We start from the raw sequence: 25324 nt of genomic DNA, 5'->3' as shown, positions 1-25324 counted from the left end.
TAACTTCTTGAAGGCCTGCCAACTGATGAGTGCTTCATAAACGCTAATGTGGCCAGATAAAGCACCATCAGCTGCCGTCTAGTGTCAAGAGCACTTGGCATGGTTTCGATGACATAGAACCGGCTTTAAGGTGCTCTCTAAATAGTGGGCTTCCAGAAAGTCCTTTGTTTATTCAACAGATATTTATTGAGGGCCTGTTTTGTCCCATGGCAAATAGTGGACAAGATGGACATAGTCCCTGTCCTTGAAGAGCTTACATTCTAGTCAGTCAGAAAGCCATTAAAGGAGTAAATCATTAAGCCGATTTCAGATAGAAATTAGTGCTATGAAGAAATTCATGTGATGTGATAGAGTGTGTGGAGTGGTGATCAGGGAAGGCTTCTCTGAGAAGACGGCATTTGAACTGGTGTAAATGATGGAAGGAGCCAAGCTTGCAGTGTGTATCATAGGCAGGGGAGGTAGGGACAGTGTGTGCAAAGGCCTTGTGGCAGGACCAAGCTCAGTGTGTTGAAAGAACAGATTAAAGCCCTTGCTGTGCACGAGAGGCTTGTTTAGGAGATGAGGTGGGGAGATACAGCTTTGGATTTTATTAAGTGTGAAGGGAAGCCATCAAGTTCGCTGTTATGAAGTAGGCATTTGGTAAATATTTATTGAATGAATGAGTCTGAAAATGACAGGGGAATGACAAGGTGCCTGGCTGGCTCAGTTGGTAGAGCCTGCCACACTCAAACTCAGGGTTGTGAGTGCGAGCCCCGTGTTGGGCATGAAGCCTACTTTAAAAAAAAAAGAGAGAAAAAGAGGGGAGTGAGAGGATCTGACCTGTGCCCCTATGTAGTAGAGGAGTGCAGAGTGCCTAGAGTAGCAGAAGGGCCTTAATTGGGTTAAATCGAAACGAGTGTTCAAGCCTCTGCTTTCTAACTCTGAGAAGTCTTTCAGGTTGGTCAGGGACCCTGAAGCCTTTCTTAGTCAGGTTTACAACAAACCACTTTCTTAATCTGTGCCCCTAGTTGCCAGGAAACAGCTCTGAAGTCTGAATTCCTGTTAAGGGTTGGCCTTCATTGTTGTTGTTTTTTGTTGTTGTTGTTTTTAAATGGTCACTACTTTCAACACTTGGGTACAACACCTTGCCACCTCCCTTGGTTCTGCAGTGCATGAACTCCGCATAGATCCTAGAGGGTGGACTGTGAGAAGCCCACGAGAATCCATCAGGATGCCGGTGCTGTGATGGGTAACTTCCTCCCGCCTTGGCCAGGATTGCAGGACCTCAAGCCCTTGGTTGCCAAGGTCCTGCCCCTCTCCCAGCACCCCACAGGCTTCCCTGAAAGTTAACCAGAGACCTAAGTGCCAGAGAAAGAAGCCCTGACTGGGCCTGACTTTAAATTTGCATTCACTGGAGTGGCATCGCCTCCACATTCGGCACATGCAAATTGAACCTGCCGCGGTAGAGGTTCAGCAGTCTTCCATTCCATTCAAGGGTGTTCGCAGAGAGCTGGAGACAGGTGATGAGAACCTCTAATCTGGGAAGTTGGTCTTGTTCCTGTGTGTCTCACCATGTGGGTGTCTTGTGCTGATTGTAGCCAGCTGCCTTTTGTGCCACGCGGGCCCTCCGTGCCGGAGAGCTGCCTCCCGTTCAGTGCTCAGCTAGAGCCGCCGGCTCCGGGGACGGAGGTCGGTCCGTACCACCTGTTGCCCTCTTCAGGGATTCCTAAGGTTCATTTTGATGATTTTGATTTTCCCCTTCGTGGTAGCTTTCCAAACCATGCTTTTCACTCCACCGCATTCTCTCCCACTGCTTCTCTCTCACCTGAATTGTAGCCACAGTACTTTGATAAAAGTGGAATACAAAATGTGAAGTCAGGAATCCTGTTTGATTCTGAAAGGCCCCCAGTGGTACAGAGCAGTATATTTGGTGAAGTAAACACTGTGAAGTTTCCCGGTAATTTGACTGACCTGTTATGTCATCTCTTCCAACTCTCCACCGCCCAGTGAGCTAACCAGAGTCAGTTTTGTCCCTACAGTATTGCTGAGGGAGATGGGTGGCTGAGTGGTGGCACTCGGACTAGAGCCCAGGGGGTCTGGCTCCAGCTCCCTCTCCAGCCTGCTCCAGTGCCTTAGGAAAGAACTAGAAAGGCATGGATTTTGGGGACCTGTTCTTTGTAGGTATTGCAGTGTTTAATCTTGGTGAGAGAAAGGGCTGTAATGAGAGGGGTCTGCCAGCTGTCACAGGGACCCTTTTTATAGCAGCCTTGGCCACTGTTTGTCTCATTCTGGGTAACCTGCTGTCCAGTGATAGTGAAGTCCATTTTTTTTTTTTTAAAGATTTTATTTATTTATTTGACAGAGAGAGCTCACAGGCAGAGAGGCAGGCAGAGAGAGTGAGAGGGAAGCAGGCTCCCCGCCGAGCAGAGAGCCTGATGTGGGACTCGATCCCAGGACCCTGAGATCATGACCTAAGTCGAAGGCAGCGGCTTAAACCACTGAGCCACCCAGGCGGCCCGTGAAGTCCATTTTCAAGAAAGCTCAGTACTCGCTAGGCTTGGGGCCCCTCCAGTCATTTACAGAGTAGGGCCTTATCTTCATTTACTCGCAAGCTCGTCAGACTTTTTTTTTTTAAGAGGGTGGAGAAGGGCAGAGAGAGAGAAAGAATCCTAAGCAGCCTCCACACCCAGCACAGAGCCTGATGTGGGCCTGATCTCACGTCCTGGAGATCATGACCTCAGTTGAAATCACGAGTTGGAAACCCAGCTGACTGAGCCACCCAGGCACCCCCAGACTTGTTTTTAAAGTGTACTTCTAGAGCCTACTATGCGCTAAGTCAGTGTATTCAACTGAACTCAGTGATTCCGCCCCTCACAGCAGTGCTTAGAGACAGGTACCTGCCGTGAAGGTGAGAAACTGAGGCACAGACCCGGTGACTTGTGGAGCTAGGGTGCAGCACAGTTCTGCTCCAGGGCATGTGCTCTTGGACACATTATCATTCTTCCAGCCCCCGTTGCCTTCTCTCCAGCCAGGCATCTCACGTTCCTTCAGCCTCTGGCAGGTCCATGGACATTTCCGACTTGGCCAATTCGTTCTTTCACGGGTGGGTAGTCGAGGCCCTCGGATAGGGTCCTTTCCTCATCCTCACATCCTTCCATCACAAGTCCAGTAGTAAAACCCAACAAAAGATGCTAAATCCTCCTTTATATCTCCACTGGTCTCATTCCTGCTGGACCAGAACCGTCTCTCTGAAAGACTGCAGAAGCCAGCTTCCAGTCTTGCCCTTTTCCAGTTCGTTCTCTAGAGGAAGCACAATGATCTCTTGCAGACTGAAAACAGAAACTGCCCCTCCACTGCAGAAAGCCCTCAGAATCAAATCTCCTTGCACTTTGAATCAGATCATTCTCTTCTCCGGGGCCCAAAAGGCCGTCTGTAGCCTGCCCCCTGCCCTCACGTGGTATCACGCACACCTCTGCTCCTGCGCTAACCCCTTTGGGAATGATCTGCCTCCGGTTCTTCAGGTCTCTGCTCTGCAGAAGGGACATCCCTGACCACCCCCATTCAATATAGTCTTTGCAGTCATCATCACATCTCTTTTCTGTTCTCTTTTAAAGCACTCACCTTATCTGAAGCTTTCTTATTTGCTCTCTTGTGTATTTTCTGTGCTTTTCTGCAAGGGCGGGATTTTTTCCTGTTCTCCACTGCTATGTCGTAGCACCCAGCACAGTCCCTGACCTGCCCTGTAAATATCTGTTGACTTGTGCAGTGAATTAATCCAAGGTCTCACCTTGATGTAGCCAAATATATAAATTTGACATATTTGGAGAAACAATGTATCTGATAAGGCAGAAGCAAGAGTAACTCTTCAGCCTTTCAAAAAGGAAAGCTCTTGGCCTGACTAGTTGGTATTTCTAGAGGGACGTTAGCTAGACTTAACTCTGTCCTCTCCTTCCCTAACTGTCCTGATACCACTTCCCACATCTTATTCTTTGTCTCTGCCCCTGTTAGAGAAAATCTGGTACTTGTCCTTGGTCACCCTAATGTCAGAGAAACCCAGCGTCTCACATTTTGTCACCAACTCTTTGTTGTCCCATTGTCTGAACCATAAAGACAGATTGCCACTCTTCCCCTAGATCAGCAGCTCTTAAACTAGTGTCTGAATCTCCAGGATTGCTTGCTCAGTCGCTGGGTTTCACCCGTAGGGTTCCAGGGTCTGTAGTTCGGTAGTGTATTGTGGTGTTCTGGGATGGGGCATGCGAATTCACATTTCTAGTAAGATCTCAGGGGATGTGTAGGCTGCAGGTCTTGGGACCATACTTGGAGGATGATTGCTGTAAAGGAGAGAACAATTCTGCTTCTCTGGGCAGGCACTAACTACGCAGCCAGACTGCACTTGGCGGTTGCTCAAGAATAAGAGTTACCTGGCCCTGACTTTATAGCTACTTTTCAGAAACATTGAAGCTGGTGTATCACGGTCCAGGCCTCCTTGTTTTCCAAAACAGGAGTAGTACCAGACTCCTAGTTCACAGTCTTCCTTAAATGGGCAACCAGACCAGTTTTAACTGGCAGCTTTCTTTTCAGGAGAAAACCTGTGGGGCTCAGCCAGGCCAGGGTTTTCCAGGATGGGGTGCTGTAGTAGCTGCTACTTTGTGGCTATGACTTTCCCAAAAGGTATTTTAAAGGGCTTCACAGCCATTTTGTATCACAAATACTTTACTGTGTTGCTTTGTCTCCAATTACTGCATTAAATGTTTTACTATGACATGGTGTAAAACCCTATCAAATATTCATGCTTTTTCAACCTGGTTGTCATATTTTCTTTGTAATATCCTGCAGCTGCTGACTTTTCAGCTTATACTTAGCCAGGAGAATAACTGGCTGACTCTTGATGCTGACACAGATCCAGGAAAAAATCTTTCTGGAAAGAATTCTGAAGTTACACAGGACGAATATTTTCTTTTAAAAAATCTTGGACTGCTGTGATATCTTAGCACCTTGGTGAAGTTATTGTAACATTTCCATCGTTAAATTTTTAATAGTTTACCAAGATTAACAAGAGTTCATTTGTACATCCTCTGTATTGTCCCTTGAAGCTGCTTCTCTAGCTCCTTGTGGTGTAAGACTCACACACAAATATTGAGGTTGATTCAGTGGATTAAAGTGCCATAAGAACTAAACGTACAAGGAGTAATCCTAAGTTTTTCTGACCTGTTACGCTTCTGTCCTTTGGCAGGTATGGATTTAATTTTTAAGTATATTCACAGAGATCTTTTGTTAAAATTAATGTATCATCATTTTAAGCTTATACTCTCCAGGTTGGGATGAAGTCCTCACCTGTAACTGATACAAGGTCTGTAGGATCTCTGAACTCCAGTAATATATATTTTTTAAAAGATTTTATTTTTAAGTAATCGCTGCACCATGTGTCAGGCTCGTATTTGTAACCCCAAGGTCAAGAGTCACAGAGTTCACCTACTGAGCCAGCCCTAGGCACCCCTGAACTCCGCCAGTATTTGGATTTGTGTCCCTGGATAGCCCCTGGAGTTGTAGCACTAGGGTGTAGTCAGGCCATTTAGAGTTAAATACACTTGCTTTGTAGAAAATATTGATGTATTAACTTTGTATACAGTTTCTAAATGGTGTAGAATATCAGTAACATGCTTTCATATATATTTTATGAAACAAAGGTCATCTTGTAGTGATGAATCCTTTGGCTTGTGTGATTTGGGTAAAAAAACAAAACAAAACAGTTTTCCATCATTTAAAAAAATGTAGATTTCTCTAAAAGTCTCTATCATACTTGACTAAAAAATAAAATTAGTTATCAATTTTTAATGATCTCAAAATAAAAGACATTAGGTTTCTCAGTTACATGGTATCAGTATTCAGTGTTTTGGCCACAGTAGACCATGTTAGAGTTTACAGGAGGAAGGCAGGAGCTAGCGCTGTGTCTCCTGTCAGGAAACATATATTGAGCACCATTGTATGCCAGGTAACACACCAGATTATGGGGAGGCAGGATTGAATGAGTCACAGCTCTAGCTCGAGAAGCTCTGAGAGTGAGTCAGACAATAAAAACAAAAGAAAATAAAATGTAAAGAAAAAAGAAAAGGTTCAGCACAGACATTGCGTGAGGGTAAAGGGATGTGGGGGAGGAGCGCTCCAAGAAGACCTTTGCCTGGCTTCTAAATTAAGATTTCTGCTTCTTCCCAAGATCATTCAGAATTCAGTATATAACTTTCCTTCGGCTACTTAATCCATACTTCCATAATCTTTCTAACGTTATGGCTTTCTTTTAGTAGTGCTATGAATGTTTCCATGATGTATTTTCAGAAATAAACCAGAGTTAGAATTCTGTGACATGGAGCGTTATTCATTCCGAAGTAAGATCCCTCGCTGACACCCAGCCACCCATTCATTCAGTCGGCAAGCACTTGAGCACAGAGGCTGGCAAAGCACTCCTTGTGGGGTTGAAGGTTTGGCCGTGAACAGAAGAGACGGAGTTTCACTGTCATGGAGATTATTTATGTTCAGACGGGAGAGACAGTAGACAACTAATAATTAGAAATGAGCGTATTAAAAATGTCAAGTGGTGGGGCGCCTGGGTGGCTCAGTGGGTTAAGCCACTGCCTTCGGCTCGGGTCATGATCTCAGGGTCCTGGGATCGAGTCCCGCATCGGGCTCTCTGCTCGGCAGGGAGCCTGCTTCCCTCTCTCTCTCTCTGCCTGCCTCTCTGCCTAGTTGTGATTTCTCTCTGTCAAATAAATAAATAAAATCTTAAAAAAAAAAAAATGTCAAGTGGTAGCCAATGCGGTGAAGAAAAGCAAAGCAAGGTAAGGGAATGGGAAGTCCAGCCTTAGGGAGGAGTAAGAGAACCACCCCACTGGCCATCCAGAGAATCCCAGGGGAGGCAGAAAGTGAGGTTGCCAGTTCGTGTGGGAACTGAAAGAAGGGGGGGGTATGGCCAAGGGATGACAAGGAGCAAGGGAGCGGGTGGCAGGAAAGGCTGGAGACGCGGGTGGTGCTCCAGTGTGTGCTGGGTGGGCCATTGGAGGGCTGGGTGAGTGACAGGAGCGAACTTACTTTAAAAAGCTCACCGCAGAGATGAGACTAGGTATAGGCCAACCAGTTAGGACGCTGAGGGGGCACGGACTGTAGGGATCACAGTGGACATGGCAAAAATGACCATATTTGGAATATATTTGGAAATGGATTGAGTATGGGGGGTAAGGGAAAGATTTCTCATCTTGACCCCAAGGTACTTGACCAGAGCAATCCAGTAAATGTTTGTGTCATATACTGAGATTGAAGAGTGGGTAGTTTTGGGAGATTTTTTTTTTTTTAAAGGAATACAAGGGAGTTCTGTTTGGAAGTGTTTTAGGTTGGAGAGGCCTTGTAGGCATCTAAACTGAGATGTCAGTGAGGCAGTTAATTGGAAATGTAAATTGTAAAGTCACTACCAGCCTTCTTGGTTTGGGTAAAATAGCCTGGGCATGGGGGAGTGGAAGAGACAGAAAGGGGAAGGTCTGGGGGCTGTGCCCTGAGGCCAGGCAGTCCGTATTTGGGGGTCAGAGACATGAGATGAAGGAGTCAGTGAGACAGAAAGAGAATCTGAGGCAGGGAAGTCCCTGAAATGGCCACTGGAGCGCTAGGAAGTGGGAACTGGGGCTGAAAATCTGCCCCAGGATTTTGCTAGAGGGCGCCCCTTGTGCCCCTGACCAGAGCAGTTTTGGTGAGTGACTGGACAGAAAGGGTGACTAGGACAGGTGCAGGTGAGGTGCAGAATGGCAGACAAGAAAAAAACCCTTTGATGTTTTTTGCTAAAAAGGAACAAAGAAATGAGATGGTAGCTGGGGGGAGTGTGGGATCAGGTGAGGGGTTTGGGGTTTTATTTTATGGTGGATGATACCATGTGCTAATGAAAGTGATGCGATAGAAAAGTCACTCTGCCGGGAATTACACACAGCGCTTTACAGGCTTTATCTCGTCAATTCTTCCTGCCACCGTAGCGCCAGCGAGTGATGGCATCCCTGTTTCCCTGAGCCTCGACGTAGCTGGTGGAGTCACACAGCTCGATTGCTAGGAGACTGTGGACCAGGACTTGGTTCCCAGGTCTTGCTCTTAATCCCCTGTGGAGAGATTATAGAATTTTCTCTAGCATGCACTCATTGTTTTGTGTGGGAGATCACTTAGCCATGGCTCTGACCAGCATTTGAAAATTGGAATGATAATGGGGCGCCTGACTGGCTCAGTCCGTACAGCGTGCAACTCTTGATCTCGGGTTTGCAAGTTCAAGCCTTAACGTTGGGTTATAGAGATTATTTAAAAATAGAATCTTTAAAAATAAATAATAGAATGGTAGAGCAGGTGGGTATCCTCATGATTGTGTGTTTGTGACACGTAAAGATCACTCTTCCATACAAGAAAGCGTGGGTGACCTCATGCTGGTTTTGGGGGGGAGGGGCAGAGTGAAAGAGAATGAAGGAGAGAGAGAGAGAGAGAATCTTCAGCAGGCTCCACGAGAGTTAGGCACTTAACTTATTGAGCCACTCAGGCACCGCTGTGCTTATTTTTTTATAAAATGGAGTTTGCATACCTTTGTATTCTCTCCCCCTACCTCCAGTTTGGGATTTTTCAACAAATACTTGTGTGAAGCCTGCTGTGTACAGGCCAGCAGTTTTTCTGTCACATTGATGGGAACCACCGCCACGGTCGTGCAAATTAATATGTGCTGCCTTAAGTCTCTTAACATTCCTTTCTTTCTTTTAAAGACTTTAAGATGTGACTTTTTTTTTATTTGACAGAGAGCAGGAGTGCACACAAGCAGAGGGAACCTCAGGCAGAGGGAGAGGGGAAAGTAGGCTCCCCACAGAGCAGGGAGCCTGACGTGGGGCTCAGTCCCAGGATTCTGGGGCCATGACCTGAGCTTAAGGCAGACATTTAACCAACTAAGCCAGGCACCCCTCTTAACGTTCCTTCGGTTTCCCACCGCCCGGCCCCTTGATAAGATGTTCTGCCATAATATTTGCTCTAAGCAGATGCTTCTGGCTTTGCATCCTGAGACGTCGCTGGTTGCATACTCCTAACCTGGCCTCTCCTCCTTCCCCGCCCACCCTGAGCATTACGCAGGATATTCGCAGGATATTCGCCTTATCTCTTGGCCTACTTGGAGCATAGTGACCCTGGGGATAAGTCTGGTCCCTCTTGGTAGCAAGACCCCACCTCCAGCTTTCATCAAATCCAGAGGGGTCTTGGACCCTCACATTGCCCTGTGAAGTTCTGATGCTGTTCTGTTTTATTGAGCTTTGTATGTGTATACCTTTTTCGCGTGTGTATTTTGTTTTCATAGTGAGACTTTATACTCCAGTTGTGAGACTTCTGTTTTTATTTCTGCATAGCCGCTCGAAGGTCTAGCATGGTATTGGATAAGTGTTGGGTATTCTTGCACAGAAAGAAGTTGTAAATGATGATGCTACCGACATATTTACAGGAAAATTTTGACAAGCAGGTAAAAAGCCTAGCAAACTTTTTTTTCTTTTAAAGATTTTATTTATTTATTTGAGAGAGAGAGAGAGAGAGAACAGTGGAGGGGAGAGGGAGAAGTTAGCTCCCCACTGAGCAGGGAGCCTGAATTAGGGCTCAGTCCCAGGATCCTGGGATCACAACCTGAGCCAAGGGCAGACGCTTAACTGACTAGCCGCCCAGGCAGGCACCCCTCCTAGCAAACTTTATTTGCAGGCCTGAAACGTGTGGATTTTTTTGCTCAGAAGTGTGGAGTGAGCTCAGTTTTACACACATTAAACATGGTTAACCCCAGAATGGTGCCTTACAAATAGAGTTCAGTAAACCACTTAACTAGGTGCTCATTAGCCACTCCTATGTAAATATCAGGAAAAAACTGAATGAACCACTCCATAATTTTATAATTCCTGATTTCTGCTAGCTGTTCTTATTCTCCACACTCTGCTTTTAGTCCATTTTTGAGTGAAAATGAAAGTTTATGTCTTAGGGGCACCTGGATGGCTCAGTTGGTTAAGCGACTGCCTTAGGCTTAGGTCATGATCCTGGAGTCCTGGGATTGAGTTTCAGCATCAGGCTCACTGCTTAGCAGGGAGTCTGCTTCTCCCTCTGATCCTCTGCCTTCTCCTGCTCGTTTGCTCTCTCATTCTCTCTCTCAAATAAATAAAAAAGTCTTTAAAAAAAAAAGTTTATGTCTTAGTAAAAATGAATTCAGAGTGACAGTTCCCTTTTAAAGCTGTTGAGTTTGTGGACTTAAATTCTTCAGTATTTAGCTAAATAAAGGTCAACAGAATACTTAACCACCCCATGCCAGATTAGCCTAGTGTTTATCAATTTTACCCTTCTGACAAAAAAGTTTTTAAGAACTCTCTGAGCTAAATCTAGGATGTTAGGGATCAGAGAGATTCTTGAGAACAATTAGGTGTCCCCACGCATAGTGGTGGTTCATAAGCAGAACTTGACCCACAGATACTTGGTTAGACCAAAGGAGTGACTGTCGCCTTTATTTTTTTTTACGATTTTATTTATTTATTTGACACAGAGAGAGAGAGATCACAAGCAGGCAGAGAGAGAGAGAGGGGAAAGCAGGCTCCCCACCAAACAGAGAGCCTGATGCGGGGCTCGATCCCAGGACCCCGAGATCATGACCTGAGCCTAAGGCAGAGGCTTAACCCACTGAGCCACCCAGGTGCCCGAGAGTCCCCTTTAAATAGGACATATATTCTCCAGCTTACCTTGGTTCTTCACACTCCCTATTTTAAGCCAGACATTAAAGAAAATTTGTAAAGCCATCCTACTCTTCTCACTAATTTTCTTTTGTTCTTTGGAAACTAGTTATCTCATAAGATAGGTTATTTATCTGAACACATGATGATTTGTTGTAGTTAGTTTGTTGTTGTTGTTGTTGTTGTTTAAACATTTTATTTATTTGACAGAGAGAAACCACAAGTAGGCAGAGAGGCAGGCAGAGAGAGAGGAGGAAGCAGGCTCCCTGCTGAGCAGAGAGCCCGATGTGGGGCTCGATCCCAGGACCCTGGGATCATGACCTGAGCCGAAGGCAGAGGCTTTAACCCACTGAGCCACCCAGGCGCCCCTGTTGTTTTTTTTTAATATTTTACTTATTTACCTGACAGACAGATCTCAAGTAGGCAGAGAGGCAGGCAGAGAGAGAGAGGAGGAAGCAGGCTCCCGGAGGAGCAGAGAGCCTGATGTGGGGCTTGATCCCAGGACCCTGGGATCATGACCTGAGCCAAAGGCAGAGGCTTTAACCCACTGAGCCACCCAGGCGCCCCTGTTGTAGTTAGTTTTAAGTGAATTAAATATTTTTTAAATTTCTTAGTTTTGACTTCTGATTTGGCAAATATCAATAGCTATAACCCACATAGACAAAGGCTCTTTGAGGTCTTCAATAATTTTTAAGAGAGTATAAAAGGGTCTTGAGACCAGAAAACCTTGAGAACTGCTGTTCAAATGGAATGAATGCTTACTGTAATTAATCAGTATATGGTACAATTATTCCAATATTTATATGTATGTTCCAACTCCCGCTTGGAATATTTTTTGACTATCTAATAGATAATGAGCCATTCCAAAGTTTTTGATTTTTTTAACTTTTTTTTTTTTCTTTAAGTAGGCTTCATGCCCAGCGTGGGGCCCAACACTGGGCTTGAACTCATGACCCTGAGATCAGACCTGAGCTGAGATCAGCCAACCAGCTGAGCCACCCATGCACCCCTTAAACTGTTTCTGAATCCTGTTTTATAACTTGAATCAAATTTAATGATCCTGTAATATCAGTACTGCAAGAACAGTGCATTGCCATGGTTGCAAATGCGAACCTAAGATAAATGGAACCCTTTATTTCTTTGGTTCAGTTGTATACATGGGCTGTAACTGAACGTCTAATCCGGTAGAAATGACTGTTGGAAGTATAGAATTAAATAATAGAATATTTTCCCCTATTTCGCAAGTAGAAATCAAACATCAGAAAAATATAACTTGAATTTACTATTTGAAAGTAATACAATGAGCTTGTGATCTTTGGATTAGGATTCCCTTATCAGATCTGCTTGTTAATGAAGAGGTAATATTTCCAGCCTCAACATTTTGCCCAAGTTTACAAGAGAGGTAGTCTTATCAGGAATAGTTCATCCAACCTGATTTAAATAACTGACACAAGAAGGCGCATTTTTCATCTTTCCAAAAAGAGCAGCTTGAAATAGAAGTCACACAGCTTCTGTTCAGAGGGCTCAGCTATGGTAACTGTTGTACTTTGCCATTGTGCATTTGTCTTGAACAGGTTTTAATAATATTAAAAAGTATGGACCACTTACTTAAAACTAAAAACTTACTTAAAACTAGTCACTTAAAAAAACCATTAAGTCAGATTCCTATTCATATGAATGAGGGCCTGAGAAGGTAAGGGAGCTTGATAGGTATCTGGGGGAAGCGTGTCCCAGGAGAGGGAACAGTCAACGTGAAAGCCCAGACATAGGACCTTGTCTAGAGTATAGTTGGCATATTTCCTGAGTGTTTTGTTTTGCACATAATGAGATCATGGTAAAAGAAATCAGAAAATACAGAAAAGGTAGGGGATGGGGATTAAAGAGTACACTTATCATGATGAAAAAAATGATTTTTAAAAGAAAATACAGGAAAGGGGCTGGAATCACCCATAATCCTTGCACCTAGAGATAACCACTGTTATCCTTCTCAGTCTCTAACCTTTTCAACTTTGTTAAGCTGCTTAAAATGTCACCTAGCATCTGCATTAGTTTCCTAGGACTGCTGTAACAGTACCACACACTGGGTGGCTTACACAACAGGAATTTATGTGCTCATGGCTCTGGAGGCTAGAAGTCCAAGCTCAAGGTGTCAACAGGTTTATTTCTTCTGAGGCCTCTTCGCTTGCAGAGAGCTGCCCTCCTCCTGTGTCCTCACACACTGTCTCCGTGCACTCATGCATCTGTTGTTTCTTTGTCTAAATTTCCTCTTAAAAGGACACCAGTCAGATTGGATTAGGGCTCATCCTAATGGACTCATTTTATTTTTCATTTATGTGTGTATATTGTTTTATCGTTTTGTTCTGTTTTAGAAAGTATACGCATGGGGTTGGGGTGGGGGAGGTGGTCAGAGGGAGAGAGAATCCCAAACAGGCTCCCCACCCAGTGAGGAGCCCGACATAGCGCTCGATCCCAGGACCCCAAGATCATGACCCAAGCCAAAATTAAGAGTCAGACAGTCAACCAACTGAGCCACTCAGGAGCCCCTTTTATGTATATATTTTTAAGAGATTTTAAAAAATACGTGTGTGTGTGTGTGTGTGTGTGTGTGTGTGTGTTTAAGTAAACTCCGCCTCCTGCATGGAGCTCGAACTCACAACCCCAAGATCAAGAGTCACATGCTCTACCTTCTGAGCCAACCAGGTGCCCCGATGGTCTCATTTTTAACTGAATCACATACATCTTTAAAGGCCTTATTTCCAAATACTGTCACATTGAGTGATAGCAGTTAGGGCTTCAGCATATGACTGGGCAGGGAAGCAATTCACCTGTCACACCATCTGACATTTATCAGTCTTCCTCTCCGTATGATCGTGTTCCTTCGGTACTCATTTCCATTAGTGCAGGCTTATACATTAAACAGTGGTAATAGCCGTCGCTCTACACAGTGATGCCCCTCCCTGCTCCGCTGCCCAGGCAAATTACTTAGGATTAGTAAAGATTCAGCGTTAACTCTCTGGACAAAAGACATTGTATTGTCTGGTGTTTTGCTTATAACGTCACAAACATCCTTTAGTTTCGTGTTTGCTGAGGAACGCAAGCCAGTATAGCCGAATAATCCAGTTGACTGTTTGGATTAAAAATGCCAGTGCTTTACAAATGAGCCATTCAAGTATGCTTTCCGGTTTATTGTTTCCTTTAAAGTACTGTCCGTGTCATTTACTCTTACCTTCAGTCAGCCGACTCATTTGCTTACATTTATGCTAAAAGGAAATTTTTTACCATACAATCGTTGTACGTGGGAAGTTAGTATATTACTTGGCCTTAAATTATTTTCCCATCCAAGTACTAACCAGGCCCGACCCTGCTTAGCTTCTGAGATCAGACGAGATTGTGCACGTTCAGGGTGGTATGGCCGTAGACGCTTTAAATTATTCTTAAAAATGAATACAGAGGGGTGCCTGGGTGGCTCAGTTAGTTGTTAAGACTCTCCTTCTGGGGGCACCTGGGTGGCTCAGTGAGTTAAAGCCTCTGCCTTCGGCTCAGGTCATGATCTCAGGGTCCTGGGATCAAGCCCCGCAAGGGGCTCTCTGCGCAGCAGGGAGCCTGCTTCCCTTCCTCTCTCTCTTTGCCTGCCTCTCTGCTTACTTGTCTGTGTCTGTCAAATAAATAAATAAAATCTTAAAAAAAAAAAAAAAGACTCTCCCTTCTGCTCAGGTCATGATCCTAGGGTTCTGGGATCGAGCCCCACATTGGGCTCCCTGCTTGTGTTCCCTCTGTCACTGTGTCTCTCTTTGTCAAATAATTAAAATCTTTTTAAAAAATGAACACAGAACCGTCCAGTGTTCAGTTCTCGCCACCTACAATCCTCTCCTGTAACTACCACTGACGACTCTACCCTTCCACGTGCCCAGACCAGAGCCGGGAAGCCAGAGTAGTTGACTGCTCTGCTTTCGTGCTTCTCAGGCAGTCTGGCCGCGCGTCTTCGCTGTGTGTGCCTCCCACCTGTCTGGAATTGCACTACTTCTCACCACCTTCACCAGCCCAAGCCAGTATGTTCTTTTGCCAGGATTTTTACAGCAGACTGGAGCTCCCTTCACCTCACTCTGTACACAGCAGTCAGAGAGATCCTGTTTTTAAAAAGCAAGTCAGATCCCACCACTCCTCTGTTCGGAACCCCAGTGTCTTCTCAGATCAGTAATTGGAGTCCTTACCCATCCCCTGCTCCTCCCTCTCACTGACCCGCTTCTAGCTGAATTGGGTTCTTGCTGTTCTGTGACATTCCAGGCAAGGTCTTACCTGCGGGTCTGAGCGCTTGCTCTTTCTTCATTGGAAGCCTCTCCCCTCAGCTCAGAGTAGGTCATGCGCCTTCAGGCAGGTCTCTACTCAGGACACCTGGTCGCAGTAAGCCTGTCCTTGATCTCCCCGTTTAAAGTTGGAGCTCCTCCCCCTACTGCTCCCTGCTCCAGAACTCCACCAGCTGTCATCCTCTCTGATCTGTATTTCTGTGCTGTGATTATATGTCCCCACTAGCGTGTAAGCTCCATGGGGGCAGGCATTTTTGTTTTTTCACTGCTTAGTCCCCGTTGCCTAGGAAAGTGCCCGACCCAGAGCAGGTGCTCTCAGGCATTTACTCCAGTTGAACGAATAATAGCAGGAGCCCCACCTTGGGAAACACTGACAGTTCCTGGGAAGCACCTCCCAGTCTGCTGTCCCTCCAGTGGGTTTTTCTCCAGGCGACGTGGTAAGTGCTGCTCACCTCAGGGAGTCTGGCCAGTCAGAGGCTCAGCATTCAAGGCAAAAGAGAGCGTATAATTTGTCTGAATTTGAGGGTTTTTTCCACCAGAGGTTATAGTTCAAATGCCAGGGAGGCAGGTGGAAGAGGGGAGAGAGAGGCAGGCAGGACTGGCTGGGAGAATGTTCCTGGGAGGGTTGCTAGGAGCCCAACCACAAGAAGAGAGTAGCTCTCCCTGCCCTTCCACAGCCTCGTCCCCCGTCTGGCCCCTGTGCTTCGGTTCTGTTCTGGAAAACACCCAGAAATGGCTCAAGCCTCAATCTGAACTCAGGTATAGTAGCTTGAACCTGTGAGATGTGTTTGTGTGATTTCTTCCATGAGCTACTTGCCAGGCTTTGGAATTTTTAGAAACAAGTAAATCAGAGAACCAGCCTCCCTCTTTCGGCTTTTTCGTAAGAGAGAAACCACGGCTTGAATAATTGAAAACTTTATCCTTGGCGCCTTCAGTTGACTCCTAGCTGATCAAGAGAATACTGTTTTTATTTCATGTGGCTATGGCGGCTGGTTGTTCCTCCTGAGGTAGTTAGAGCGTCATTCCAACAAATGCACACACCCTTAGCCTCAAAAACGTGTAATAAGAATGAAACAAAAGCAGGAGCCTTTTCTCTTCTGAGGCAGTTGCTACTCATGATACCAGTGTTGGTGGTTTTCATCTGTTGTGAACCCAAATTGATCAACATATTGACACAAACTCTTGATGAAGTTTATTGAAGCTGCGGGGCCTGGGGGGGAGGGCGCATGGTCTTTCTCGGCTTGGTTTAGTGGTCACTTCGCCTTAAACAAAACCATGACCCTTCCTTGTGGGCATGCTGCTCGGTCCCGGAAGCTCTGTAAGCAAGCTTAAGGGACGACAACATTCAGCCCGTTTTTTTTTTTGTTTGTTTTTTGCATGTCAGCATCTTTATTTCCACTTAGTGATAACGAGCAGCTAGATCTAGGCTTACAGGTTCCCCTGGAGTTGCTAGTATCTTGAATTTCTTTCCATTTATTTTAGGAGTAAAAGTCCCTCGCAATTTTCGACTGTTGGAAGAACTGGAAGAAGGCCAGAAAGGAGTAGGAGATGGCACAGTTAGCTGGGGTCTAGAAGATGACGAAGACATGACCCTTACAAGATGGACAGGGATGATAATTGGGCCTCCAAGAGTAAGCGTCGAGCTACGGCTATAAATGTCAATGTCTTAAATTCACTGTGCCTCCTTTTAAGAAATATTAGCCTTATCACGGAAAAAACTCACCAATGGTATATTTTCTGAAATGTGGCTGTTCTGTTTTGACCAGTTTCAGTTTATATATTTGAACCTCCTCTGATGCTGTTTAATCCCTCTACATGGTAAGCAAAAACCTGTTTAGACTCCTAGTGTGAATTTCCATGGCGGTGGAGGCAGGGAGCTCTGAGGTCTTTGTGCCCTCACGTGCACTTCAGAACAAACTCGTGGGCTTATCAAATAACAGGTCTCAGACACAGCCAGCGTTCTGAAGACCGTGCCCAAATGAACTTCGGAAAGCCATCATGGCTTTGGTTCTCATTCACGGTGTCCCAGTCTGCCACGCGTCCATGTCCTGATTCATCAGGCTGTTCAGCAAAGGCTTGTTGCCTGCCTGGTTGGCCCTGGTGCAGGTACCGTGAGACCCAGAGGCCTTTGCATGGAAGACAGAGACAACGGGCAGGAGAAAATTGACCTCTCTTTTAGAGCTTCGTGATCTGTGAGGGTTCCCAGGCTTCATAGCGCTAGCTGACTTTTTAGTGTACGTAGTAAAACCCCCAAGAAATGTCACTGAATTGTCACAAGAACCTGTTGTTCGAGAACCTCTTGTTAGTAGCATTAGTGTTACTATCACGTTGTCCCGTCCCGTTTTACAGGTGAAGAAACAGACTCAGAGAAGTCAAGTCACGTGCCCGAAGACACATACCCAATAATTCCCAAAGGGGTTCTGACCCCGTACCCTGTGCTCTTAACCTTATGCTACATTATCTCTTTTCTGTTTAGATTTTGAGTTTTCATTTGTTCCCATTATAGAATTACCCAGAATGTTAAGTAGTAATATGAGGTCGGAGTAAGGAACTGGATTCCCATAATACGACAACTTGTTTCAGACAATGGGAGATTCTGCCTGAATGTAGCAGGACCTTTCCTGTGTGTGCTGGTGCTTAAAGATGGTGGCGGCCACGCATTCTTTTCGCTGCGTGCACAGGCCCTGCACCAGCTCTGGGGGCAGCAGACACGTGGGATGTGGCGCCGTCTGGAGCAAGGAGGAAGGTCATGCTCATTAACTGTTAGGAAAATCTACTGTTCATCGTGGACCGTCATAAACAGTCACGGTGAATGACTGGCTTTGCTGTTTAATGTTACTTCTTGAATCATCTTTGACCCTGTGGTTTTGTTTTCTGGGTTTAAACAAAAAAATCCAATTTATTATTTTTATTCGTTTCTTTATCTTAAAAAAAATCTCTGAAAACCAGGATTTCTGGATATATTAAACACTGGGGAAAACTCGATCTAGAAAGCGTGTTTCTTCATGGAGATTGTTTCTTGCCATCTCTGAAAGCCCGCTGTATGCCAGTGGCTTCCTTCACTGCCCTTCTTCTCTGCCTAAGAACGGGTTAGGTGGCTTGAGGATGAGAACCCCCTTCCCTCCTCCTGACTCTCCCTCGCACCTGGAAATGTCACAGCATGGGGTAGTTGTTCAGTAGATCTGTTCATTTAGCAGATCAGTGTTCAGGTTCTAACAAATTAAGAACGAAGCAGTGTACAACATTGCAAATACTAAATACCACTGAACCATATGCTTAAACAAATGAACCACCAAATTCCATTGAAAATATTCTGTTCTACCTACAACTCCTTGGATTACCCTGGGTTTCATTTTAATTCTTTCCACAGGGCGCTCCCTTTTAGTGAGTGGCCACAGTATGCAAGGGGCTCTCCATACATTCTGTATATTTACATGTATTTGCATATACACACACATACATGTATGTATTGTACTTCATTGTGTGTGTGTGTGTGTGTGTGTGTGTGTGTGTATGTATACTAGCTTCACCGAGATGGAATTCACATGTCGTAGAATTCACTTACTGTGGAATGCACTTGTGAAGGGTACTGTTCAGTGGGTTTTATTAATTCAGAATTGTGTAACTGTCACTAACTTCAGAACATTTTCACTACCTCAAAGAGAAACCTCCCTCCCCACTGGCAGTTGCTCCCCATCTGTCCCCTACCCCCCTCCCTCACCTTTGACAACCTCTCATTTACTCTCTGAATCTGTCCCTATGAATCTGTCTGTTCTGGATATTTCATATAAATGGAATCACACAACATGTGGTCTTTTGTGGTAGTTTTTACTGTTTTCAGGGTTCATACATGTCCTAGCACTTACCAGTTGTTCATTCCTTTCTACAGCTGAAGAGTATTCCATTGAGTAGATGGACCACATTTTCCACATTTTCTTCATCCATGAACTAGCTGATAGACGTTTGGATTTGTTTTTCTTTTTCTTTTTTTTTTTTGGCCTATTATGAATATGTGTATACAGGTTTTTGTGTGGACATACGGTTTCATTTCTCTTGGGTGTACACCTAGCAGTGGAACTGTCTGGATCATATGGTAACTTTATGTTTAACATTTTAAATAACTGCCAGGCTGTTTTCCCAAGCGCCTGTACCATTTACATTTCCACCAGCAGTACATGAGGGTTTCTGCTTCTCCACACCCTCACCAGTGCTTGCCACTGACTGGTTTTTCACCCTTAAGTAGTTACGCTTGCTCTGGCTCCCCAAGGTTAAAAACAAAGTCATAAAAGGAACTGTCTGCTTCTAGGTGCTTCCTGTGACCAGTCTGCTTAACAACTAGCCTACAAGACATATACTGGGCCTCTGGAATAGCAACATAATTATCAAAATATCTAAGTAGAACACTTAGTAACTCATCTGCCTCTTGGATTTTTGTAGAACTGTATAACTCAAAAGAACTGTATAACTCAAAAGAAAATCCTCCATCAAAAGTGATCCAGCAATTCTCGGAATTTACTCAGCTTTCTTTAATGTGTTGCCCAAATGCCTGTTTGTGCATTTGGAACACTGGAACCCACGTCAGTGTCTTTCAGGAGACCGTCATGTGTACTGTTTAGCTGCTGAAAAGAGACAGTTTAATGTGTGCTGAAATGGAATGATTTCCATGATATTTAAGTGAAAAAAAGTACAAAGCAGTATAGGAAATGCTGCCACCCGAGTGGAGGGGGGAGAGAAGAACGTCATACACTCGTGCTTCTTTGTGTTTACAGTACTTTTGAGGGAACAGGAAAGAAGTTGGGGACGACAGTTGCCTTCTTCAGAAGGGATCTAGCTGGCTGGGACCAGGGTGGAAAGGAAACTTGTTTTTTACCATATGTGTGTTAGTTTTTGAATTTTTTTTTTTTAAGAAGGCAGGTTCTCCAAACCTAAAAGTAAGTTTCTCATCCAAGTGCCCTTGGCAAAATTCTGGCAAATGTCCAGCTGTCCGCAGCATTTAACGTGGATTATTTCTGCTCTGACCACAGAAGTGCTAAGAAGAGCCAGGTTACAGAGCAGTTTCTCCGCTTCGGCACCATTGACATCTTGAGCTGGATCATTCTTTGTTGTGGGGCCGTCCTGTGCATTGTTGGATTAGCAGGACCCCTGGTCCCTGCTCACCAGATGCCAGTAGCCCCTCCCTCCCAGAGCTGTGACAGCCATTAATGTCTCCAGATGTTTCCTAATTCCCACCCCCACCCCCCACCCCCCCGTCAAGGGAGAAACCAAGGCAGAAATTGCCTTGGTTGAGAAACACTGTGTCTGTGGGTTGTCCAAGATAACGTTTTTAGGTGTGAGTTAGAACCTGGATGTGTTTTTACACATACCTGTCTGAAAATACGCATGCGTAAGAACAAAACATAATTACAGGAATGTGTGAGGTAAAAGGAAAGTGATCCTTCCCCCATTTCATTATCCTGCCCACAGAATGAGTGCATTTCTACTGGCCTTTGCTTTGGGGACACAAACATAAGCACATAGCCTTTGCAATAAAAATGAGACCTTGCTGTACCAATGTTTTGCACCTTCATTTTTTCACTTCACAGATGGGGGATGTCTTTCCATGTCAGTGCATCTCGATCTGTCTTTTTTTTTTTAAAGATTTTATTTATTTATTTGACAGACGGAAATCACAGAGAAGCAGGCAGAGAGAGAGGAGGAAGCAGGCTCCCTGCTGAGCAGAGAGCCCCATGCGAGGCTCGATCCCAGGACCCTGGGATCATGACCTGAGCCGAAGGCAGAGGCTTTAACCCACTGAGCCGCTCAGGCGCCCCTCAATCTGTCTTTTTTTTTTTTTTTTTTTTTTTATTTATTTGACAGAGAGAAATCACAACTAGGCAGAGAGGCAGACAGAGAGGAGGAAGCAGGCTCCCTGTGGAGCAGAGAGCCCGACATGGGGCTCGATCCCAGGACCCTGGGATCATGACCTGAGCCGAAGGCTGAGGCTTTAACCCACCGAGCCACCCAGGCACCCCTCAATCTGTCTTTTTAAACGGCTTTATGTGGCAGGTCTGGTACATGAGTATATCCTCATAAAAATTCTCAAACGATACAGAGTATGTAAAGTAAGAAGTTCCCTTTGTTTCCCTGAACTCTTTGTGTTAGGAAAAGAGAAACGATGCTAGGTATTTCAACAGAGAGAATTTAATATAGGAAGTTGATCACATTAGTGTTGGACTAAAAAAGCAGGCAGGCACACTGTGGGACCACAGAGATAACACTGCAGGAAATAATAACTTAGCCCTGGTGCTGGGAGGACATGGGGAGCACAGCCATCAGAGCTGAGTAGCGGGAGGAGCTGTCCCAGTCCCAGGAGGCAGTGACAATGTTGGGGACACTGAAAGACGCTGGAAACCAGAGCAGCTCTCATGGCCTAGATGAGAGGGCACATGCAGGCTGATGTGACAGGAGTAGAAAGCGAATGGAAAGGAATAAGTACTTCCTTTCTCCTTTGAATTTTATATGAGGATTGTGTGGTTAACTGGACAATTTAGTTGTCAGGTTCTAGAACATTCTGAGTGGCACAAGCATTGACTTGGAGAAATGAATCGTTAATGTTGCCTGAAGACCGGTCTGGGGTGTCATTCAGCAGGATACCCTGACTGTGGCAAGAGGGAGAGGCTCGGTACAGAGGAAAATTGTGTCTTGTCGCTCGGGGCGGGGGCGGTTTGCAGAAGCCCACTTGAGCTCCACACCCAGCTTCCTCAGCTCTGCTGTTGGATGCTAGGGCTGGGACTCTGTCAACTACATTTTTCCTTTGTCGGCTGGTGCCCTATTAGGTTCCTCCAGTCAGGGACACAGGAGAGTGCCAGAGCGGCAAGGAGAAGGGACTTGCTTCTGCCTATTTGCCTGTTCTTTCTGCACCACTCTGGCAATGGTCCTTCACCCTGGCATCAGCAGTGGGTGTTTTCAGCCCAGTGACACCTGTTTAACCAATTCCCTATGTTAAATTCGCTGTTAAAATGCCTAGTGCTGTGTCTCGTGTCCTGGCTTATCCCTGCCTGCCATATGCCTGCTCTCCAGGTGGACTGTGAGCCGCGTCGGGTCCACCTCCCGTACGGCTCTTCCCATGCATTTTCTTCCGTCTTCATCCAGAGCCATGTAGACTTTCTCACTTTCCGAAGGGCCCAGCCCTCCTTCTCACACAGCACGTGCCGACCTTGGACAGCACACCTAAGTTACGCACACCTGTGGAAGATGTCTCTTGAGGAGCGGTCATCTGGTTGACCTGAGTCACCTTTTTATATACTGAGAATTTGTGATTTTCTTGTTTTTGCAACCAGTACCTTTTTTCTTTGCTCATATCCTACATTTTAAAACTATATTTATTTCACAATACTTTTAGATTTCTAGAAAAGATGGAAAGGTAGTCTGGAAAGTTCCGTGTGTACCTCTCCCCCAGTTTCCCTGTTGTTAGCATCTTCTATTGGGATAGTACATTTGTCACCAGTGGCCCCATATTGAAGCCTTACTATTAACTAAAGTCCATATCTGATTTAGATGTTCTCAGTTTTTACCTTGTGTCTGTTTTCTGTTCCAGAATCCTATCCAGGGTACTACATTATATTTTGTTGTCGTATCCTGGGCACTTTGTGGCTGTGACAATTTCAGGTTTTTCTTGCCTCTGACAGTTTTGAAGCACACTGGTCAGGGATTTTGTAGAGTGTCTGTTGAAATTTATCTGACGTTTTTCATCATGATTCAGCTGGAATTCTCTCATGTATATATTTTAGGCCCAGGAAGTGTTTGTCATTGTTGGGCTCTGGGCCTGTAGTGTCTAGTGGATGAAACATCGTGTGTGCACATTCGCATAGCCTCAGTTAGAGGGCGGTGTCTCTCTGCTCTTATAGGTTGTACATACTCTGCAACTGGCTGGTTGTACCAAGACCCGTGTGTTGTCGGTCTTTGTCTTTCCATGTGTGTATCTGGGCCTCAGCCTTTAAAAAGGCTGCGAAGTCTCCAGTTTTATGAATGTGCCATGTTTGCTCAGTCAGTCCCTTGCAGGTGGACATTTAGATTGTTTATAGTTATTTTTGCTGTCGCAAACAATGCTTCACTTTTTTTGGATGCTTCACATTTTTATGCAGAAGTGTAAGTCTGCTGTAGGATGTTCCTAGAAATGGCCTTTCTGATTGAAGCATGTGCCTGCTTCCCATTTCGAGGGGCACTGCCAGATTGCCGCATGAAGCTCTAGTTGTGTCAGCAAAGTGGACAGTGTTTCGTGATCACATAATGAATCTTGAGCAGTGTTCCTCATCCACAGAATGTTCTAGCCGTTCTTCTCCAGGCAGAATTCCTTTCTTCAGTGAAACCTTTTTAGCAGGTCTCTGGAGCACTAGTAAACCAAACAAAACAAAAAACCAGAACCATTTTGCCATTTTTCACAAAAGTCTTGGCTTTGTACTTTTTAAATGATCCTTAAAGTATCTTTATGTTTGCTTGACTTGAGGCATTTTTTACTATGTTCCTGTGAATTTGTCAGTTGAACATCAGTGGTCAGAGATTTAGTATTTCCTTTTTGCTTTCTAAGAAGTTAGTCATAGAGGCACATTTTAAAATTAGACTTCATAGTGTCAAAAGTAATGAGATTTAATATATGTAATAATCAAAATCCTGTTACCAAGCTGCTCACCTTAATGCTTAACCGTTTTGATACTTTTGTAACTTTGAATGATTAGTGAAATTTTTTCGAGACCGATAAGCCACAGAACATCCTGGCAGGTGAATTCATTGGTGCATCAGAACCTCCAAAATGTGATATCGAATATATTTAAAAAGACTTACTGATTTTGATATTTACCACAAGCCCATGCCCCCAGGGACTATTTTATATAAGAAGTTCTGTGTGAATTACGTGACAAACTATGGAGCATGAATGTAAGACAGAAGTCCAGAGATGAACTTGGGATCCATGCAGTCAGCAGATACTGCCAAGTGCGTAGCTGCTGATGGAGACTGTGCTAGGTGCTGAGGATAGACCTTTTATCATGTTTTCCATAAATCCCTGTTCGCTTCCTTCTTGTATTAACTGAGTGAATTTTGGTCTTCTGAGGGAGCACCTTAGTTGCAACGGACTGTTCATTTTGTAAACTTGTGAAGAGCCATATGTGAAGTAAAGGAGTGTTTGGAACCAATTCTGTTGAGGCCTCTGCCCTCCTTGTTCTCAGTTTGTCGGGGGAGGTCTGACAGGAGACTTCAGATGGGTAATCAGGAGGGCTTCTGAGAGGAAGGTGTCCTTGAGCCAGAGAGCTGCGGGATGGACACAGAACGGCAACTGGTGTCGGGGCCCCAAGGTAGAGAGAAGTTAGGGGCTAGATGGAGAGGAGAAAGAATGAAGAGAGGAAGGCAGGGCTGCGCAGGGTCTGATCCGAGGACGTGGGCTTCCTTCTTGTGTCACTAGCCACCATCGGAGGGGTTAAGTTCTTGGTATTGAGAGATCGGTGAGGCTGCTGTAGTAGAGAACAGATGTAGGGGGGCAGCGAGAGCAGTGACCTGGGGTGACCGAGGGGAGGGGCGTGGTGGAGGGACATGGGTGGGTGTGGGATCGCTCTTGGAGGTGGAAGCTGAGACCTTCTTTTGATTAGAAAGTGGGGGTAAAAGAAAAGGGGGTTGTGGCTGGCTCCTGTGTTTTGCTTTAACTAACTGCCGTTTATAAAGGAAGAGGAGAGGAAGAGCAGGTTGAGGGTGGGCGGAGATCCAAACTGAGTTTAGATTTGTCACAGTTTGGAGTCCCTGTTAAGTGGATGTGAAAGGTTTGTGGATGTGAAGGATGAATGCCTTCTGAATCTTGAAATATGTTCCTGTCTTTTTCTTAGGCATAGACCACGGTTTAGATGTAATGTTTTCAAGGATTTAAGTCACGTCGTCTGTAATTTATTCCCCCAAAGACAGCTAGATGGCGCTGTTTACGCAGGAGCCTTTGCTTGTGCAGGAGGCACTGAGGAAGCGGGTTGTACTGGTGCCGGAGAACGGGACCCATTGGAGGGTGGGTGGCCTCTGCCTTCGAGGGGGCCAGACTAATCGGACACCGCACCTTTCAGGGTGGTCTTTAGATGTGTAACTGATAACTTCTTATAGGACAGAAAGCGGTGGACTCACCTGTCCCGTATGATGGCTGCACTGGGTGACATGTGAGCGCAAGGTGTTTGAACGGGGTCTCAGTGGATGTGTGGTAGTTCAGGTGGGGGCAGGGTGCTCTAGGCAGACGGAACAACCTGCTAGTGCCGGCGCACTTTGCTGCTCGTCAGGTGCAAGTTACAG

General features: G+C 45.3%; 1 protein-coding gene across 3 annotated transcripts in view; it reads left to right on the top strand.

The window, feature by feature from the left end:
• UBE2V1 (ubiquitin conjugating enzyme E2 V1) overlaps positions 1–25324 on the top strand; it is a 31266-nt gene that overhangs the window by 2155 nt on the left and 3787 nt on the right. The window contains exons 1-2 of one of the 3 annotated variants that reach the window (XM_045980603.1): positions 1210–1228; positions 16511–16659. In XM_045980603.1, the coding sequence (XP_045836559.1) occupies positions 1225–1228; positions 16511–16659 (153 nt within the window). In that variant the 5' untranslated portion in view covers positions 1210–1224. Of the gene's footprint in view, positions 1–1209; positions 1229–16510; positions 16660–16682; positions 16847–25324 lie in introns of those variants that run through there. The other 2 variants (XM_045980602.1, XM_045980604.1) reach the window with 2 other exon arrangements.

Source organism: Meles meles, chromosome 16 (genome assembly GCF_922984935.1).
Source record: "Meles meles chromosome 16, mMelMel3.1 paternal haplotype, whole genome shotgun sequence".
Classification (NCBI taxonomy): domain Eukaryota; kingdom Metazoa; phylum Chordata; class Mammalia; order Carnivora; family Mustelidae; genus Meles; species Meles meles.
The sequence above is the reverse complement of the archived record's forward strand: the minus strand, read 5'-3'. Positions and strand labels throughout refer to the sequence as shown.